This window comes from Myxocyprinus asiaticus, chromosome 20 (genome assembly GCF_019703515.2).
Source record: "Myxocyprinus asiaticus isolate MX2 ecotype Aquarium Trade chromosome 20, UBuf_Myxa_2, whole genome shotgun sequence".
Classification (NCBI taxonomy): domain Eukaryota; kingdom Metazoa; phylum Chordata; class Actinopteri; order Cypriniformes; family Catostomidae; genus Myxocyprinus; species Myxocyprinus asiaticus.
This window is the reverse complement of record NC_059363.1, coordinates 25,354,738-25,376,404: the sequence shown is the minus strand read 5'-3', so window position 1 is coordinate 25,376,404 and position 21,667 is coordinate 25,354,738. Positions and strand designations below refer to the sequence as shown.

Sequence of the window (21,667 nt, the reverse complement as noted above, 5' to 3'; positions counted from 1 at the left end):
AGATATAATGTATGATCTCGTGAAATTCACGTGACCATGGCAACATTTTTGCAAACCAAAATTATGTACTGTACTGTATTACACATTTGGCTGCAGTTTTCCAGTTAAATGTCTAACATGGGTCACTAAAGACAAGTAAAATTATGTTGTTATTAGATGAGGTTTGTAAGGTAAGGTTTTAATGAGTAAAACTTTGCTTCCCTGACCTAAACTTTTTGCCTAACCAATAGTGGTTTTCCTTTGATTTTATTTTCACTTTCATTTCAAGCGTACTTGCCTGGGTCCAAATCGCAGTCTTTCAAGTTCAAAGTCCAACACTCTATCAGGTGAGCTACCGTGGAAGCTAATCAAGCGGGAATAACTGTGTAAATGTTGGTGAGTCTGTAACACAAGTGTTAAAATGTATAGTTTTTCAAAAAATAGGCCTAAGTGTTAATAAACTCATAATAAGCCGCTGTACTCATGATTTGTGTGAAAGTGAATAAAACGCACAGTTGTTGTAGCGCCTCTAGAGTTCATTTCACCATTTTTTAAAAGGGACTTAAAAGATGCCAAACAATTTTCAGACATTATATGACATAATTGAAAGATTTTTTCAAGCATACATTAAATAATGAAGATATAATTAATATTTTATTGCAAAAAATTAAATAAAAATGATTGCAAAAAAAATAAAAATTATTACAAATGTAAAACAGGGACACACCTCTTGCATGTTTAGTGGGCACATGTGCATATCTATTTATTTTAGCAATATGCTCTTCTCTAGAGTTCAAGATTTTTCAAGCTAACTAACTATGAACATTGAATTAATTTCCTGTGGTTAATGTACCATTAGTTTAAGTTGATTCCAGAGTTCCAGCGGATCCTTAAAAAGTCTTCAATTCAGTTTTCCAAAATTTAAGGTCATAAAAAGTCTTAAATATATTAAATGATACAACAGAAGTCTTTATTTTTATTTAAAGAGTTCTTAAATTTGGGGCAGAAAGACAGGAATGGTGATATGACCTAATGTGATTATCAAACTTCAAAGGAATACGATTTAATTAAATAAATGCATGCGCTGCATCCTTCAAAGTGAAAACACAGCATTGTTGTATTTTCTCCAAGCACGCAGGGACTTGTGAGTGTTTCCAGCTGTTGCTGAGCAGTTCGCAATCATTAAGCCATATCTGAAATTTATGACAAGCGATCACTAATGATCACCTGTTGATGATCATGATATAATGTTGATGAAATATGACAATGTTTACTTTGAATTGTTTATACTGTAATACGTTGTAGATTATTGTAGAAGTGAAGGTTTTATATCCCTTATTTGTTTGAATGAGCAGCTGGATGCAGTGAAGCGCAAACAAAAAGAAACAAAAAAGAAAGACTAAGAACATTTAATTTAGGCTACCAATTAAATATATATATATATATATTGGTAGACTAACTGGCTCTCTTTGACCTCTAATTTGTATTTATTTATATAATGGTACATAAACCAATTTTAATGTGATATATATGTGGAAAACATGTCTTAAGTATTTTAAACTTGCTTATATCCTACCCTCTTTTACTGATAAGCAATGTTAAGGCCATGTTGAATGTGTGCCCCTGCCTAAGTAAGAGTCTGTGATACAAGATTTATTTTTAGATTGTGTTGGTTTGTTTTGGTATGGGGATATGGTATTAATTTTATTTGTTCAGGTCTTGAAAAAGGCCTTAAAATGTCTTAAATTTTATTTGAAAAACGCTGTGATTCGTCAATTACATTAAAGATGATAATTTCAGCCAGTTGTACTGTATCTTTCAACATCCCCTCTGAAGTTCATTCATGTGTTTGACACACCACATTAAAGAGCATAAACAAAAATGTATAGTTTGAATTCCATGATAACATTGACATCAAAATTAACATTTTTGACCAAATTTCTAGTTTTTCCAAAAATGGCTCATTGCAACTTCAGACTCATTTTGATGGAGAACATCGCTTATTTATTTTGTAAAGGCTCTGCCAGTTTAGGTTGTTAGTTCTTGTTATAGGTATGGTCTGTTTATTATTATGCATTAGATGTTTATGTGATTGAGCATCAACAAGGCGTAAGATTAAAAAACCATTAAAGTAAATGGATCCTTTTCATATTTGAAACTCAGAAGCAAACTAGCAGTAGTAGCAGGATAAAAAGAGGTAAATGGCAGACCAATTTAATAGAAATTAATTATGTTTCCGTGAATTTCTAAAAGAGAAGAAATTAATAGAGACATGGATTACGGCAATCAGTAGAGAGAAAGATGCCAAATTAAGGTCACACCATCTCCATCGCAGCAGTGTTGACTATTTTGCTGGATTATAATACATTTAATTTCAGTTTTATGAAACACAAAGCACAGTAATATACATTGAAAAATGTACAATTAAAATAGTTTGCTAAACTTACCCTGCTAAATTATGGTAGAAAAACAATTTTAAAAAGGCTGAAAAGGGTTCATAAAACGTTAATCACAGAAAACTGCCCACTGTAATCATGATACTATATATACACAAATACACAAAACAGTATGCAACCACTGTACATCATTTATGACAATTCTGAAAAATTTAAAGCATTGCTTCCTTTTGGACATCTACCAGGAATTAATAGCATCTAAAATACAGAACCCCTTCTTCTTGACCCTTACTAAATAAACCGTCACGTTCCTTTCAGCCAACAGCTTAGCCAGCACTTCTAAACCTTCCTGCATCTTGATCGTAAGAGGCGTCCATAATGGAGGGGTATTATAATACATGAGGAGCACTGATTATATCGAGTTCTTCCTCTCATCGGGCTAGCCATCAAGGAGCACAAAGGGTGTGTGAGGTTGGCTCAATGCTTGTGGAGTGTATCAGGTACTAGGGAATGCATGATGACATCTGACATTGAAGTGTCCCTGTGTTGCATGTGTAGGTGGTTTTCAACAGGCACTAAAACATCTTTTCACCTCATTTGCTTCCCTGGCTCCAATTTCAACAGTCACCATAACCATAAACAAATAATTTTTGGCACTCAGGAAAGATATTGGCATGGAAATGGAGCTGAAGTGGATTTAAATGGTTTAAACAGTTGTTATGAAAGGATAGTTGTGTTGTTCACAATGGCAGTTTAAAGCTGTATGGTATATGGCACAATAGATGCAGTGAAATTAAAACATATTCAGACAGCTGAAATTGAATAGATATTCCCTGCTGAATTCACACCTGCCTTTCATTCATAAATCAGGTGTGAAGGATCATTTTAGAAATGGTTCTTGCTGATTATAAGTGACCTTATGTGGTAAATGAAGTATAATACAGCAGAACTCAGTAGCCCAAGCATTTTTTCCAACAGACACTATTCTTAAATCTTTGAGAAGTGACTACAAAAGCCAATGAATGGTCCTGTACAACACAATACACATGATTTGGACCATGCTTCTTGGTACCCACTCCACGCCCATTAAAGGTTTTACAGGTTATTTACAACTTAAAAGAATGTTTCACCTAAAAATAAAAATTCTGTCATTATTTACTCACCATCATGTTGTTCCAAACTCAAATGACATTCTGTCATCTGCAGAACACAAAATGAATAAAATAAAAAAATGTCTAGTGTTCTTAAAGTAGTCCATTTAACAAGTGTGTCAAATACCAAGTCTTCTGAAGGCATCCATTCATTTTGTATGATGAACAGACCGTAATATAAGGAATTAATTATTCTAATATCAAATGAAACCATTTAAACAGCACTGAAATCCAATTGGGTAGGTATGTCGATAACATCAAACCTTATTGGTTCTTGCATGTCTTGTGACCAAACGTCATGACATCATGTCGTAAGAACCATCATACAAAGTGATCAGATGCCTTTAAAAAACTTGGTATTTGACATACAGGTCGCACAAACTACTTTTTTTTACACTTTTGGGTGCTTCATTAAGTAAGAGTCAGTATTGTACTGTCCATTAAATTATTTCCTTTTGAAGAAAGAAAGTCATTTGGGTTTGAAACGGCTTAAGGATGAGTAAATCATAAAATCTATGGATCTGTGGTATGCTTTTTGTTACCACGATAATTTTAAATGGTCTTTTAAACTGTCTCTCAAAATGTAAAAATGAATGGAAAACAGAGTAATACAATTACAATGGAATCCTTAAAAGCAAGTGCAACAGAGGATTTAACAGCATGAATATAAAGCTTGAATGTTTGTGAAAGCATTTATCTGAATCTTTCAGTCAAAAAAAAAAAAAAAAAACAAGTAATTTACTTGAGTGAAGTTATCTAAATCTTCATATTTAGATGAGACTACTTTCTATGTGGAGGAACTTCTGCTTATGTGTTTGTCATTTTTTACAAAGTGAGGGACAAGACCTTTTTTTTTGTCTGTGGTAATCAATAGTATGCCAAACATGCATTACATAGACATTAAACTGAAAATAACCAGAATTATAACACTGCTTTCTGGAATACTTGATTCTGATTGGTCAATCACAATGTGTACTGTAAGGGATAATGTACAGCCAGTCTGTCATTATCGCAAAATAAACCCCTTCATGATCTTATAGGATCCTTCTGCTTCACAGGGTCCTGATCTCCATGTCAGGGTTTATCTTGTGATAATGACAGGCTGGCTGTACATTATCCCTTACAGTACACATTGATAAAAGTTATTAAGATATGATACTCTCTATGGTAGAAATATCTTTAATCTTTCCTTTTCTTACATTGAGAAACCAAGCAACATGATAACTGAAACACAACAACTGTTTAAATATAGTGGCTGAATTGTTAATGTGTTATATAGACTATGACTCACCCCTCTCGCTGCGCCTCTCCTCTTTCCAGCTCTTGAATGACCCCCAGCAGCACTTTGATGGTTTCTTGACTAGAGCTGATCAGAGCCTCCATGGCTTGAAGCTTGGCTTTCACATTCCCATCTACCCCAGGGAGAGCAATCAACTGCCCCGCTGTGCCCTGCCGTGACTCGGCGGTACCCACGCTTTGACTACTATGACAGTGAGCCTGCATGTGGGCCTGGGAGGCACAGCTAGATGAGTGCGGCAAAGCTTGAGATTGCGCCTGCAAGCCGTTCAACTGCATTGAGTCTTTTTTGCGTTTGCAGCTTCCTGAGTGACTCTCTAGGCATTCCACTTGTGTCAAAGACGTCCATGCAATAGGGCCAGAAATCTTAGAACAGTCACCTCTGGCCTGCAGAGGTTCAGTTGATGTGGTAGAGGAGGTTCTCTTGGCACAGTTTGACTGCTGGCCTGTCCCTATCTCACTCTCACTGGGTAATCCTTTGTGTTTGGCCCTGCTCCCTGGGATATTGCCCTCTCTTCTTGAGTCCAACTGATCCGAAACTGTGTCTGTATCTCTGCCCTGGCATGATGGATCAGGGCAGAGTGTTCCATTTGGGCAGTCAGGCCCAACACATAAGTCCTTAGCAGCACTACACTGTGGCATACTGTGAAGCAGTACTCGGGTCTGCTGCACCCTGCCGTCACATTGCCGTGCCCCTTTCTCCCCAGCCTTTACGTCACTCAGGAGCCCGTTATTGTGATCTGGGTAGTTTTCCACCAGAGCAGTGTGTTTGATGACATTCCCCTTCTTGCGTTCGAAGGGGAAAGTCTGGTATCGCTTTTTCAAGTCTGGAGAGGTTTGTACACCTGTGCTCTTTGTGACGTTGGGGATCGAGCGCCGTGCTGGCATGGTCATGTACCGCCTGTGAATGACCTTGCAGGAAACGGAGCGGGCTCTGGCACTTCTGTGGGCAACCTCATTCTGCGCCTCACAGATGTCTTTGAAGTGCACCTGCAGGGCTTTGTTTCGCTTGCGTACAGTGCCCGCCCGACCTCCGCTCTCTCCTCCCAATGAAGGACCACCGGACTCCGAGTCCGACTCTGAGCTTGACAGAGTGCAGCGGCCTGCCTCCTTACTGACCATAACTCCTGCAAGAGAGAAAGAGATCCTGTTTACACCTGGTATTAAGATCTATTTCAGGTGATCCAATCACAAGTCAACAGTGCTACATACAAATATAAAAATAAATGATACAAAACTTTTTGCCATTTGATCATGCAAACCACATTCAGAAGTAGTCAAAAACATGTGATCAAATTGCATTTGTAGTGTAAATGCTAATCCGTCCTGATGCTCCCTTTCACTATACATCTTGCTATTGCAATCTCTAGGCATGATCATGATTTCAAGCTCAATTACACTTCCTAGTGCTTGACGCATGTGCAGAGGGCTAGATGGCACTAGGAAGTATCATCAAGATTGAAATCGTAATCGCCAAGGAGACTGCTGATGTCAAGATTTAGGGTGAAAAAGGAGTTATATTTAGGTCTGTTCTCAACCAAAACGGATTAGATTGCTTCAGAAGACACTGATTAAACCAATGGAGTCTTATGGATCACTTTATGTTGCCCTTATGTTCTTTTTCGAGCTAGAAAGTTTGGACCCCATTCAATTATAATTCAAACTTTTCGCCATCAAAATATCTTTGTATGTGTTCTGTGTAAGAAAGGAATTTGTACAAGTTTAAGATGACGTAAGGGTAAATGATGAGAGAATTATCATTTTTGGGTGAATCCCAAACCCCAACCCTAAACCTAAGAGTCAGTGGAGTAAAAACAAATACGCGCTCACCATTGTTTATGTGAACACAATTAATGTCTGGTTTCCATGTGACCAAAACCTGTCTCAGAAGTTGCTCGCACAATGCGCTATAAGCAGCACTAGAGGAAAATGTGATCACACTTGAATTGATGCAAAAATGTCTGATAGGGGATGTAGTGTAGTGAGTGATGTATGTAGTTGTGAAATCAGACAACCTCTCCTCTAAATCTGATCACAAGCGGTCACAGGAGAAGCATATGAGACTTGTTACTACCAGGTATAAGCGGAGATGTGTCTCTCCTGACTACTTGTGATAAGATCACCTGAGACAGATCTTAATACCAGGTGTGAACAGGGCCAGAACGAGAGAGAGAGAAAGAGAGAGAGAGAGAGAGAGAGAGAGAGAGAGAGAGAGAGAGAGAGAGAGAGAGAAAGAGAGAGAAAGAGCGTTTACAGTTAATGACATGGCAGTGATTGCAGCTCAAGCACAGATGGCCTAGTTTTGTCTTTTCCTCAGCACACAACATCCTGGCAGTCAAAGCTTGTTTTGTGTGTGTGTGTGTGTGTGTTTTGTTTAGCAGTGGAAGTCACAGCTGACACGAGGCAACCCGCATTCATGCTCTCTCATTACACTTAGGCTTCATCTCTCTAATGAGGCTGCCAGTACATAGGAGATGGGGGCTGAAGCACAGGCCGCCAGCAAGATGGAACTGGGCTTTTGAATCATCAGATATGAAATGGAACTCAACACTTGTTGGCAAATACAGAACCCCAAGAAAGCATGACACCCGAATTAAGAGGAACAAAATGGTGTAAACAGATCCGAGCAGAAAGCATTAAAAAATGCGCATAAGTGTAAAACCACTCTCCACAGAAACAGTGTTCTATGATGCACATGACAGTGGTGGCACTTATTTGGACCAGAAGAAGCTGTTGATATACATTTGAATAGACATTATAGCTGGTACCATACATTCTTCCATATACTAATGCTAATTGATATCTAATGGATACTTTAATAGTCAGTGGGCCATCAATAATGTGATTAATACTTTTCTTTTCAACTAAGGCTTGCATATTTGATTGTATTATCACAAACTAGATATGCCTGTGCAAAACTCACTAACACCACAGTGTTAAGGTGTTGTGAATGTTTGCCAGGGGGTTGCTATGTGGTTGCTAAGGTAGTCAGGGTGGATGTTAGGGTGTTTCTGGGGTGTTTTGAGTTGTTGTCTAAATCAAAAGAGCACACCCCCATGTCTCTATCATATTCAGGTCCCCAGATATGTCTGGGATCCCTCCTTCAATGCAAGTCTAGGGGAGTTTTTCATCTGTATTATCATCCACCAGGGGACAATCACAAGTCTAAATGATTAGAAAAGTAATAACACGCCTTTCCTCGACAAGTTGCACTATTTGAGGTTTCTTTGAAATCCAGTGCGGGACAAGTTGTGTGTGTTGTTCAAGTTCCTAACCCTAAGACTGAGCTGTAGTAATACATATGCTTACTTTAGTAAGCACCACTTATTCTGTTTCAAATTACAGCTCAACACCAAAACTTTGTTTTAGCTCACTTGGACCACCAAGTGCTTATGTTGTTTGGTGAATAAATTCCATGAACAAAATTTGTAGCAAGCAGTGGCTGAGCCATGTAATGTAAAATAAATTTTTCGATGTGTAGATAAATATAGTGGCAAGACAGTTTTCATTCTGCATCACATTCATTTCACTCAGCTGTGGTCTATCATTTACTATTAGTCACTGCGATGTCTGGCGGGCTCAGTAACAGGGAAGAATACAAATGGACACCATGTCATCCATCAGGCAGCAGCAGTGTCTTGCAGTGTTTGATTTTCACTCCCAAAGCTTACCTGACTCGACATTGATAACACTCATCCTCCTTGAGTCATTGAACTACCCCCCTAACGATTCAGTCAGCTCACTTTTGCATCTCAAAATAATGAGTCCATAATTCCTGTTGTGAATCGTCCTGTCAATTTCTGGAGCCAATAGGGCGAGGTACTTTCAGCTAGGCCACAGAACACACAGGGGCGACAGTGTATATGCACGTGCTGTATGCAATGTATTAGCACCCTATTCACAACAGGAATTATGCAAATCAAGTAACGCCACAAACATGACCAAAAATGTATTTAGCATTGAACACAATTTGCACACAATTCCTGATCTTACCGGTCGATTTTGATTGCTGCAATCTGCCACACTTTACTGGGAGTATAGTGTCGCTCCACCATTGTGATCCTGACACCTGAATCGACTGTGCACTCAATAAACTGCACATCTAAATACAGTATATGCCTGGTTATAACACTCTTTTCATTTAATAATTTACTGCTGCCATGATCAATAGAAAATGTGCACAAACATTGATTAAAATTCGGTGTAATGTCTGCTTTTTGTGGGTGGTAACAGCATGACATTAATTAAGTCACGTAAATTATGCTACAATAGAGTTTTGTAAATAAGGCACAATCTATTATGAGTCTAATGGACCCTTTTCACAGACTGTGATGACACATTTTTGCCTTAATTTAGCAGTGTAAATCTAGCAAACTGAAATATCTGAAAAAAAACAACAACAAAAAAAAACATTATTTAATGTACATTTTTAAAACTGTTATATTACCATTAAGTCAGGGAAGTTTGGAAAACAGCTGCTGAAGGAGGGACAGTAAATGGTAAATTGCAGTAAATTGTGATGAAAGCTGAAAGCTTTTCATAAATCAGCAATCACTTGTATCAAAATTGAATTGTCTTGCACATGCCAAGATCATTTATAGCATCTGCACTCCCACCAATCTCTGATTTATAGCACCATCTGTCCTTAAACAGATGGCAATGACTGATCAATTAATTGATTCTGTAATTTAATTAAATCCACATGGTAGTGGCTCACCTGCTTGTCTTGTAACTACCAACTGAATAGCAACTATGATTAGTATTTAAAACAATCTTTGGGTCATTTATGAGAAGTCACTCTAGAATTCAGAGAATTGTTTTTGAAAGGTCTTGGGGATGCTTTCAAAGGCACATAGAAACTTTGTGCAACTGACTCTGGCTGGGTTTAGACTCCAGGCCCAGTTGCATGAAACTTCTTAAGAAAACCCTTAATGGCAGTTATAACTATGGGGTTTCTTGCAAACAGGCCATGGCATAAGTTGCACATCATCATTTACTCTGCCATGGTCCTGTCACTCTGTCAGTCTGGGTTTTCGTATGACAGGACCATGGCATCATTGTCCCATGTCTGTCTTGTTTCGTTGTCTGTCTTTGTGTGAGCGCACGGCTTCAGTTTTTACCTTGCCCTGCGCTCTGGTCTGTCTTGTGTTTCATGTCCGGAGCATGGTGTCTAGATCCTGACTTCCCTGTCTGGTTCAGTTTCGGTCTGTATAGGGGTCCTACACTTATGCTCCATGTTATCCCTGTTATTGACGTGAGTGTGTGCATGGCACTTATGTCATCTTGGCAGCATGCGCTCGCGTCAATAGTTTATGTCTGTCTCTTGCGAACACGGGTGCGCCTTGCGATGCGCTCGCATTGCGCTGCACGCCTGGGTCGCGAGCTGTCTTGTGTTTCATGTCCGGAGCATGGTGTCTGGATCCTGACTTCCCTGTCCGGTTCAGTTTCAGTCTGTGTCGGGATCCGGACACTCATGCTCCATGTTGTGTCTGTCTCTCGCGATCGCGGACGCACGTGTGAGCGAACTCTCGCACAGGTGTCCTGTCTTGTTTTTGTCGCCTGTTGCATGCATCGCATTGCGTTGCGTTTGCCTCGCGATGTACTGTATGCTCAGGTTTTGTTTAGTGTGGGAGTGCATGTCATCGCTTTGTTTGCCATTGCTACGCATTCTCTCATCTTGTTTGTCGGTTGGCATGAGCGTATATTCCTTTATTGTCTTGGCGATGTGCACTCATGCCATTCGGGTGTTTTGTTGTCTTGTGAGAGCATGTGGCTTTGTTTTGTTTTTGCATTGCTGCGTGTCTCTCTGTCTTAGTCATACCCTGCCTCCTTGTTTGCCAATTATTAGTTTATTAGTCACACCTGTCCTGGATTAACCTGTTTTTTAGTCTCCTCATGTGTGCTGTCCAGTGTTAGTTCGTCTTGTGTGTTTGCTTATTCCAGTCAGTAAGTCTGTCGGTCTAGTTTCCTGTCCTGTTTATCCCTACCCAGTCCGGTCAGTCCTGTTCCCCGCTGCCTTCTGCCCCAGCCTGGATTTTACTTTGTCTTTCCCCTACGGGGTAGTTTATGTTGGTTTGTTTATTTTTGTATAAAATAAATTCCTTTTATTTTAACTCTGCTTTTGGGTCCTGAGCCTTCTCTGTGAACTTGGCACCCTCACATTGTTCCAAACCTGTATATCTTTTTTCTTCAGTGGAACACAAAAGGAGATGTTAAGGCAGTACAGTATATTAGTCTCAGTCACCATTCACTTTCATTACACCTTTTATCAATAACTCAACATCTCCTTTTGTGTTCTTCAGTAAGAAAAAAAAGTCATACAGTTTTGAAACAACATGAAAATGCAATTTTTATTTTTGGGTGAGCTATCCCTTTTAATGTCTATGGCAGATTTCCTGAAATCGTTGTTATCTAAGTAATACGTTAAAACTTTTGTAAGCTGACGAGACCCTCGGGCCACTTGAAAATCTATCACATGCCAAATCTATCACATTCAATGCCGTTTTATCAGAGGAATCAGAAACAAAATAAACAACATTAATGCATTCTATTTTATATTCAAGAAAAATAAAAATGTGTTGGTAAACACTCTAAAGTCAGTGCATTCTTGAATTTGCATGACAGAAAATAGGCTATAAATTTAGCAGGACTTTGATAAACAGGTAGTTGCAATAGAGGGGTGATATATTCTTAATAATAATAAACAGTTCATTTTGCAAGAAATTTGAGACCCTACAACAGTATGGCCCACTTACATAAATAATTCATATATTTACTGTACATAGGCCTATTTGCATGTTAACATATTAGATTTGAGTTGCTAAAATGAGCACATGCATCTATAAACTAAATTTCAGATTATGTTTCCATTCAACAAGCTCAAGTACAAGTGTTAGCCTACAGTAACTACAGAACCCCTTATACTGTAATGATACACATCCATGTGTAATAGCTTAACATATATTTATCTTAGGCACACATTAATTTATCTCTGTGTTGTTGAGTATTGAGATTTCTGAAACCCTGTATTATCAAAGCCAGTATAACTATTATCCCTATATTCAGTAATGTTTAATCACAAGATTTCCATGTTTGGCAATATTTTGACAGTATTTTTTTCTGGAAAAAAACTTCTGGAAATGTTGGTTAAAGATTTAGACTTTCTTAATTCAGCACCTTTTGACCTGATAGCTCCCCAAATGATGATGGTGACTCATTTTGAAGCTTAAAAAGGACCCAAAAGTATCATAAAATGGTAAAACTTTACAATAAGGGTCCATTTGTTAACATTAGTTAACAAAATTAGTTAATATGAACTTACAATGAACATTACTTTTACAGCATTTATTAATCTTATTATAATACTAATAAATGTATTAATGTATTTTACTCAATAACATTAACAAAGTTTAATAAATCCTGTAAAAAAATATTTTGTTAATTGTTTGTTCGTGATACCTAATGCATCAACTAATGTTAACGAATGGAAACTTGTTGTAAAGTGCTACCCACAAAGGTATAGTCCATGCAACTAGTCCATCATATTCCAAGTTTACTGAAGGCATACAATTTGATTTTGGTGAGAAACAACCTGAAATGTAAATTGTTTTACAGTGAATATCTTAACTTTCCCCACAGCTCTCCAAAGAAGCTGGTTTACTATGGTTCGTGCTCAGGGCCGGCGCTGGACAAATTGAGGCCCTACATAGAGTTTCATGATCGTTGGGCAGGGAGGGGGACAGGGGGTGGCAGGGTGTAAAGGTGCAAGGTGATAATCTGATGTGGTGCAAGCTGCGAGGCAATCATTTGTGTTCTGCGACTGCTATCGGGTCCTTGAATTACATTTAACGTCTGAAGAAAGGCAGCCGGTGGAGTTTCTGGTAATATACTGCGTAATATGCGTATATGGAGCAGCGTTACTGTTTGCGGTTAAACCTCATGAAAGCAAAACAGTGCAAGTTCTCACGTATGAGCTTCTCTCATAACAGCGAGTAAATGATGACGGAATTTTCATTTATGGGCGAACTATTCTTTTAATAAAAAATGATTTATGAGGCCTGGGTAGCTCAGCGAGTAAAGACGCTTACTACCACCCCTGGAGTCCCGAGTTCGAATCCAGGGCGTGCTGAGTGACTCCAGCCAGGTCTACTAAGCAACCAAATTGGCCCGGTTGCTAGGGAGGGTATAGTCACATGGGGTAACCTCCTCGTGGTCGCTATAATGTGGTTCTCGCTCTCGGTGGGGAGTGTTGTGAGTTGTGCGTGGATGCAGCGGAGAATAGTGTGAAGCCTCCACATGTGCTATGTCTCCGCGGTAACACGCTCAACAAGCCACGTGATAAGATGCGCAGATTGACTGTCTCAGACACGGAGGCAACTGAGATTCACTATGCCACCATGAGGACTTAGAGCACTTTGGGAATTGGGCATTCCAAATTGGGGAGAAAAAATAAATTAAAAAAATGATTTACATTCTGGTTTGGGAAACAGCCGTGGGTCCATTAAAAAATAACATACAAAGTAATTTAAGATAATCTTAAAGGGATAGTTCACACAAAAATGAAAATTATCTCATCACTTACTCACCCTAATGTCATCTTAGATGTGTATGACTTTCTTTCTTCTGCAGAACACAAACGAAGATTTTTAGAAACATATTTCATCTCTGTAGGTCCTTGCAATGCAAGTGAATGGGTGCCAGAACTCTGAAGCTCAAAAAAGTACATGAAGACAGAATAAAAGTAATCCATGAGACTCCAGTGGTTAAATCCATATCTTCAGAAGCGATATAAGTGTGGGTGATAAAAAATCTATATTTAAATCCTTTTTAAATATGTAATCCACATCTGCAATGACATGATGGTACGAAAATGATCAGAGAATTTTCATTTTTGCATGAACTATCCCTTTAAGACTGTGATTTTCAACACTATCCTGTGTTTACTCTTGTGAGGGGTATTAAGGGTCAGTATCAGAAGCCTCAGCAAAATTGCCATGTTGTAATGGTTTTCCTGGATGGCAGCATTTACTGTCATCATTACTGTCATAATCAATAATTTGCAGTGAATACAAGGGTACTCACCAAAAATACAGTGACATTTTACAGATGGAGTAGTCACTGGACTCTTGAACAAATTCTCTCTCTCTCTCTTAGCCACACATACAGAGGTCCCGTTTCGACCCTGACAATTTGGCCACCATCAGCCCTAGGATTATGAGTAATGCATTGAATCAAAAATTGCAAAAGTAATCCTCTTAACTCTCCTCATGCACTTTAGCAGCATGTTGCTCCAGACAGCCTCAATGCTCCTATTGAAAACAGCTGGTAAAAAGAAACATACTTTAAACTCTGTAGCTGAGTGTAGTTTTTTCAATACATTTATTAACCCACATCATCCATCCTGCAATTTTTTGAAATAGTTATGACCAGGAGTAAAATACTGTACATTTACATTAGGCATACAATATGCTTTTAAGCAGCTTACAGTGCATTCAAAGTGTACATTTTAAAAGTTATGTCCTCTGGAAATTGAACCCAGAATTTTGATACCATTTGAGCTACAAATGCTACACCCCCTGAAGCTACAGGAACACAGCAGGTGTACATTAAGCTTCCTTTGGCAGGGTAACACAGTCACAGACAATATCTTATTCAGTATTTCTTCTTAGATCCATCTTCATTCATCATCAAATTCTCAGATCTTTCTTTATGTTTTAGACTTTATTTCGTGCCTGCTTCCGTTTTTGTAAATCCTGTCAACTGGGAGAACAAACAGTGAAGGAAACCTCGGATTTAGGGGTCAGTCACACCGGGGACTTTATATCAAAATCTATCCTAATCTTATGATTTTGAGGGATAATAAGATTGACTGTGGATTTGTAGGCTGATACGACTTTTATTCCACAGCGATATAATTAGTATTTCTTTTACATAGCAAGGATAAATATAAGTGCGTGAGCTGGTTTTATTGTGGTGTGTGTGTCTCTAGCTTTATTGTATGCTATTATACTCAGCTGTTGCATAAAACCTACAAACATTATTCATGTTTTGTCATGCAAATGAAGCATGATGTGTGAATGATGCACTGTAACATTTAGCAGGAAAATGGTGCAAATGTATAGAGTCAACATGGAATGAATGCCTATAAAACATAATATGCATCATATATTTGATAAAATCAGAGCTCAACCCTTAAAATAAGATACAAAACAACAAGTGATATTTTACAATGCCACCTTTTATTGTGTTATTGTTAGAATGTTTCTATAACCATGTTCATTCTGTCAGATTGCTATTACATTGGGTCTCATTCACTAATAGTTGAGTTAAAGTTAAGTACTTGGCTATGTAGAACTTCAGCTGAATTTAAAACAGGTGCATATACACATAAATATATTCTTAACCTCATTCTAATGTTGATGAAACATGCAATTTAGTAATTTAGAAAGTTAGTAATTTGCAATTAACATGCACTAACTATCTCCATATAAAGGCTTTCAACACAACCTGACATGTACAACCACTCGTCACTTACTGCAAATGCATTTTACACTTTCTAAAGATGAGCTCTTGCCCAAGAGCATACACAGCAAGATCTTCGAGTAAAATCAAGTGTGCCATTCTCAAAAACCAGTTGTAACACACAAAATGGCGCTACAAGAATAACTTTAATTCCCCTTCACACAAATCATGTGCAGATTATCAGTTTATAAACACTTTTAGCTCTGTTTCTCACCTAATGCTCACTTATGACATCAAAACACTTTTACCATAGTGCATGACTTGTAAGGTGATACACCTTAACATATGCATTACAATTTTAGAAACTTGTTCAAATGCAATTAAATAGCATGTAGCTCAACTGATAGAGCGTTGCACTTGCGAATGCGATACAAAGGGCCATGGTAGAATCCTGAAGGGCATGTGAGTTGACGTGAACTGAAGTGAAATGATATGGTTGCTTTATCAATTTAATTTTTCATCTCACTTTTGCTTTTTATGACTATATTAGTTTGGTTTAGGTTTAAGGATTTAGGTTTAGGTTTGGGAGTCGGTTTTCTTTATTTATTTAAAACTTGATAAAGCATTAACCTTCAAAACCTTATCTGTTTGCATGAATGTTTAACTTGCTTTAGTGCCACTCAGTGAACATTTTACCTTGGAACTGCCACGAACTGTGTAATGGACCATGTAATATGTTTTGTAAAAATGTTGTCACGGTCTCATAATTGTCATAAGATTAGGCTGAAAACAACAACTGATTTTATACAATGGCACCTTTTATTATGGTAGAATGGTTCTGTAACAATGGTTCATTAATAGATTTTAATAAACATTTCTTATCACAGTCCTTACATCAATGTATTTACAAGAAGCAGTCCTTAACACAGCTGGTTCTAATTTTTATCATGTAAACTTATTGATGAATCATGAATTCTGAATGAAATTGTTAGCACACAGGTTTAACATACAATTACATGTGCAAGCACATTTAATGAATGAGACCCAGAGTGTATAATGTACTGTGCAGATGTATTTTTCCATAACTGCACAGTGATATTCCTAAGATGCTGTTGTTGGTGTCTTTCCTTTCCGTTTTCCCTTTTTGATTTCTGTAATGACGTCTTTAAAAAAAAAAAAAAAATAGTGAGAGAATTAGATGACCATCAACCTGCAAAATTTCAAACCAGGAAAATATTCTACAAGATTCAACAGAGAGTAGATGGGAGCAATAAAGACTGTTGTGCATCCTTGAGCTGTTTCTGAAATGGATAAAACAGCACCTGACTGCACTGCTGCATCACGTTGAAGTCTTGAGCCGTCCCTGTCTGTGGCTCTTTTGCTAACACACTGAACATACATATTTCAATACGGCCCTTTTAAAAAGGGCTGACCACTTTGTTATACAATATTGTTCAAAATGTGATGTGTTTTAATAGTGAAGCATGGAGGTTGATTAGCATTGGGGTTCATAGTAAAAATAAAGGCTGACCTGACTCTATAACAGTTTGTCAGATCTCAACTTTCTCATAATTCATTGTTTGTAATCAGTTGATTCTATCAATAACTCATCTGCCACTGTGATGGAACTTGAAAATTGACTGCAGCAATAAGTCTCGTTTACTAACCGTGGGTATGGCTGTATGCAAACCTTTTTCTTAAGATTCATCAATAAGTTTACACTAACATTTTCTCTAAATTTGACAACCACATCAAACCACACATGGAAAAACAATCTGACTCCAAGTGGCCTTAGAAACATGGAAAGCTGAATGTTTTATTATATATATTCATATTAAAATTTAATAAGTATGAGACCCTACAATATGTCTTATATATTTTAGAGTATCAATGATGTGTTATAGCTCGATCTATAATAGGTTCTGCATACCAAAATTCTTCTTTTCACATCAGCTTTCATATAATCAAACCACCATTTCTTCACCTCTGCAACTGTCCTTTGCACCTGTATAGGGTCAGTTGTACGAAAAGACCTTATATGGAGATGGTTTTGGTGGGTATTGTGCTAATTACTAACTGTGGGCGCATGCTCCCTCATTAAGAATAATCCAGATTCCACAACCTAAGAACGAGAGAAGGATAAATTTATGTGCGCATGCACCTGTTGTGAATCAGGACAAAATTGTCCACAATTTTTCTGAATGAAACCCCATGTCTTTACACATTTCACAGTATGGGTTCAGCAGTTTGGGTACACCACAATTACGGTAACACTATATTAAAATCACACAATGTATCCCAGCTTATCCTTTACCCCCCTCCTCACTTAATCATAATCCAAATCTGCATGTGGTGCTACAGTCATTAATATTGGGAGATCTCTGATCTGTGTTTTGTTCTGCAAAGGGCTTTGAGTCATCTCAGCTGTATCCTCAAACCTTAACATGGAAAACAATCTAATGATTTTCCTTAGCTAACGTTGCCTTATGTTGTCACCACATGACTGCACAGTCTGAAACCTGAAAGCACTGACACTGCGATATAGTGAAAAGTTATGAGTCACTGAAAGGTTGCACACTGGGAGGCCACAAGCCCTCTGACTGCTGTCTAGCATATACTGTATGTGTGCCTTATTAAAGGGGAAAGACAAATGCAAATGCTAAGACAGTTTTTCATGTAGTAGCTTTACAATTTTCAAGGATATGTTGTTAAAATATGCAGTCCTTTAGTATTAGGCCCACAAAACATGCCTTTCTATATGTCCCACTCAAACTTTCCATTTCAATAGGTGATCTATCAACACAAGAAAGAAAACTGTGCTCATCAAGAAATTTAATGGAGTCTTTAAGATCTGTTGAAAGAAAGTGAAGTTGAACATTTAGTTTTGCTTGTTAGTTCGGATTATGCACTAGCTAGAATCTATAGAAGTATACCAAACTCCAAAGAGCTGGCTGGAGTTTCTGTTTGGTGCATTTACACTGATAGCAATTAAATCGCTGGAGGTTGCCAGGTTGCTGTGCTAACTGGTTGCTAGTAGGCGTTCTTATACTGTAATGGTATTAGGAGGCAGATCACGTAAACTCCAGTGTCTGCTTTCTCATTGGTATATAAATGCACATTTGAAGGCAAAATCTGTGCATTTGAATTATAGATGTGCCAAGCTCTGATGATGACTTAAGCCCAAAGTATACTTCGGTCAAATGCGAAATGCTCAGGATGCGTGAAGCAATTCTCATCATCAGCAGAGTGCTCGAGCACTGAACGCACACAGCCCAATTTTTCAACCGTGTGTCTTTGAACACGTAGAATGCAACACTCACATTTGAGCCATTGATATTCACAAAGATACGCTGGAAGAAGATGTAATCGCCGGTAAACAACAGGAGACGAATGTAAAGTCAACAGTGGATGTGTCTTCATCAAGAGCGCGTGTGTGTGAGGAGATCTGGGGATACCTGTAATTGTATAACTCAACCCTGAGGGACTATAAAGACATCTTTATAGGTTTAAACTTCTGAAGAGAAATAGTCCAGTGTCTCGTACAGTCGTAGCGCTCATGCGCCAACCGCCTGTGTATGCGCGCACAGTGTTAAACTGTATCCATACGCTGAGCGTTCGCGTCAAAATCAAAGTATACTTTGGGCTTCGGATGGAGGTCTTTGGCGATTGTATCTTGACCTCTTATCAGCGTCTTGCATCATAAGCAAAGCATTTTATAATGATGTCAATTTGATAGGTGTTCCATTTTGGAAAGCGTGTCTCGAGATGCCAGTGTTCTGTTCTATGCTGTTGCGCTCTGTCTAGCATCCTGTTTGAACAGCCCCTAGCAGCGCAGGGCTCAGATACATGCTGTTACCTGAGCCACAAATGCCACTTCACAACTGAATTAAACTGAATATAACTACTATCTCAGAATATTACAATCGAACATACAATTGTAATTAATGGAAAACACTGTGGTACTGCTGGTATTTTGAAGCTTTAGTATTGTAGCAGGATCATCGCACCAATATACAGTACAACACTAAGTTGACATTGAACCAACTATTGTTGTTATTGTGTTTTTGTTTTTGTTTTGTATTTTATTTGAGAATATGAACTGGCTAAATCTTTGATTTTAAAATGCACTTTAGTTTAAAATGGAATGAACTTTTGTTAACAGCCAGGAATGTTTTTTGCAATAAACAATATAACATGGTGTCGTTAGGTTTGAATTTATTTGTTGTGCCCTCTCGTAGATAAAGTTAGGTGATCTGATGTTTTGCAGCTTTTTCCCCTAACTCAAATAATTTATTTAAAGGGGTCATAACATGCCTTTTTTTATTATTTTAATATTTCCTTGCGGTTCACTTATTAATATTGGTAGAGTTTTTTGCATAAAAAAACATATAATTTTAAAACATGATAACTTTTCACCCTCATTCTGACCCTCTGTCAGAAACGCTCGGTTTTGGTGCTGTTCCTCCTTTAAGACCTGACAGTAAACGCCCACTGTTATGATTGGCTCTCTGCTCTTGACTGACCTGCTCTCTCTCCTTGTCATCTCACTGCTCATCGCTGCTGGGTGGGGCTACGGAAGTAATAAGTTTGTGATGAGGAGGAGGGCGTGGCCGGGCCGTGAGGGTGCTGAGTTAATTAATCAGCAGGAGAGAGAGATAAAGGGGAGCCGGAGACGCCAGTTAGAGAGTGAGAGAGACACACGCGGCCGCGCTGTGTGGGTTTATGCTTGTTTTATGTTGTTTTAAGTTCAGTTAAGTTATTAAAGTTATGTTGACTGTCCTGCTGGTTCCTGCCTCCTCCTTGCCCATCCTGAACCCATTACAAAGGTAAAGTAGCTGTTTGTGTTGTTGTGGAGGTGGTCAAATGCAAAAGTCTACCACAGTGCGACATCACAATGTGGGGGAAGTAGAGATCGAGTCATTTTGGCAAGCTTGGTTTCAACAAGTGCTTTTATTTTTTATTTATTTATTTATTTTATTTTTATTTTATTTTTTTGCAGTGAGGAGGAAGTTTTGAGTTCTGAAACTTACAGTATGTTTTTATATGTTTCCTTGTCTAAAGATCAAGAAAAATTTGATTCCTCATGACTACTTAAAAATTCAAATATAATTTGAATATAATTCATAATTTGGTCATATTTAAGTGAAAATTTTGAATTTAGTTTCACAACCCTGTTGACAGCCATAGTAGTTGCCACACTGCTCATTTGCATAATTTGTAACTCAGCTTTGTCAAATTGTCAATGGTCACTTTGTCATTTCAAGTTACTGTCTGTGTGAATGCCCATTTTAACATCATCTATTTTATTTGAATGTGTTAGCTTTCACTGTCTCTCTATGAATGTGCTGCATCAGGCTTAGCTAAACATGTTGCCTCTGGTCACTGGAAAGTACAGAGAAGGTGCACTTTATAAAACTGGATTTACAGACTTATCAGCATGCTTTGTGTGTCAAGATACAGTGGTATAAAAACGACTGCTATTACCACAGCTCTGCACAAGGCGAAGGAAAAATGTGGAGCTAATCCCACTAACAAGCTAAAGCAGGGGTTAGCAACCTATGGCACGCGTGCCAGCATTGCCACGTGGAGGGGTAATCACTGGCATGCCAGCAACGGCAAGAGAGGAGTAGACTATTTTATTTATATGAAATGCTGCACCTGCATTCCAATCTACATCTTGATGTAATCCTTCCTCATGATCGTGCAGCGTGTTTTCATGAGCTGAATGGGAGGCTAAACAAAAAATGTATGTGACGAGACTGCAGTACACCCAACAGACTCATGTAGTGCGTGCAAGCCATTCACACATCACGAGCTGGCAGCGCTTCACTTTCAGTTAATTGCGCGAGTAATCGCGCCTGCTTTACTTCGGTTAGGCTGCGCGGATTACAGCCTGCATTCCATGTTTCATTCATTTCTTTTTGCTTTCAGAACAACACGTGATGTAATAAGGAAAACACCACTATTAATCCTTGAGATTACACATACAGGTACACCCTCCTTAAACCATGGTCACACTCAAACTTACAATAAATGATTAAAAGAGAAAACATAAACCCACACTGTGGGGTTCTAAAATCTAAGTCTATTCAAAATATAAATTAAACCTGGAAATAAAGTTTTAGGGTTTTGCAGGTGCGATTCACCGAAAAGGGCTAAATAGTTGATCGGCCTGTGATGCGTGAATGGCTTGCACGCGCAGCGCGAGTCTCGTCACACTTTAATAGTGTTTATCCTCCCATTCAGCTGATGAAAACGCTGCGTGATCATGAGGATTACATCAAGATGTAGACTGGAATGCAGGTGCGAAAAACTGCATATAAATAAAATAGCCTGCTCCTCTCTCGCTGTTGCTTGTGTGCTAGTGATTAAATGATTACAATG

At 38.3% G+C, this 21,667-nt stretch overlaps 1 protein-coding gene across 2 annotated transcripts in view; it reads right to left on the bottom strand.

Annotated features, from left to right (window-relative positions):
• insyn2ab (inhibitory synaptic factor 2Ab) overlaps positions 1-5,944 on the bottom strand; it is a 43,833-nt gene extending 37,889 nt beyond the window's left edge. For both annotated transcript variants that reach the window (XR_007892179.1, XM_051646127.1), the window contains exon 1: positions 4,818-5,944. Coding sequence is in view for 1 of the 2 variants with exons in the window: in XM_051646127.1 (XP_051502087.1) it covers positions 4,818-5,944 (1,127 nt within the window). In the remaining variant the exon portion in view is untranslated. The remainder of the gene's footprint in view (positions 1-4,817) is intronic.
• Between the last annotated feature and the right edge of the window lie 15,723 nt (positions 5,945-21,667).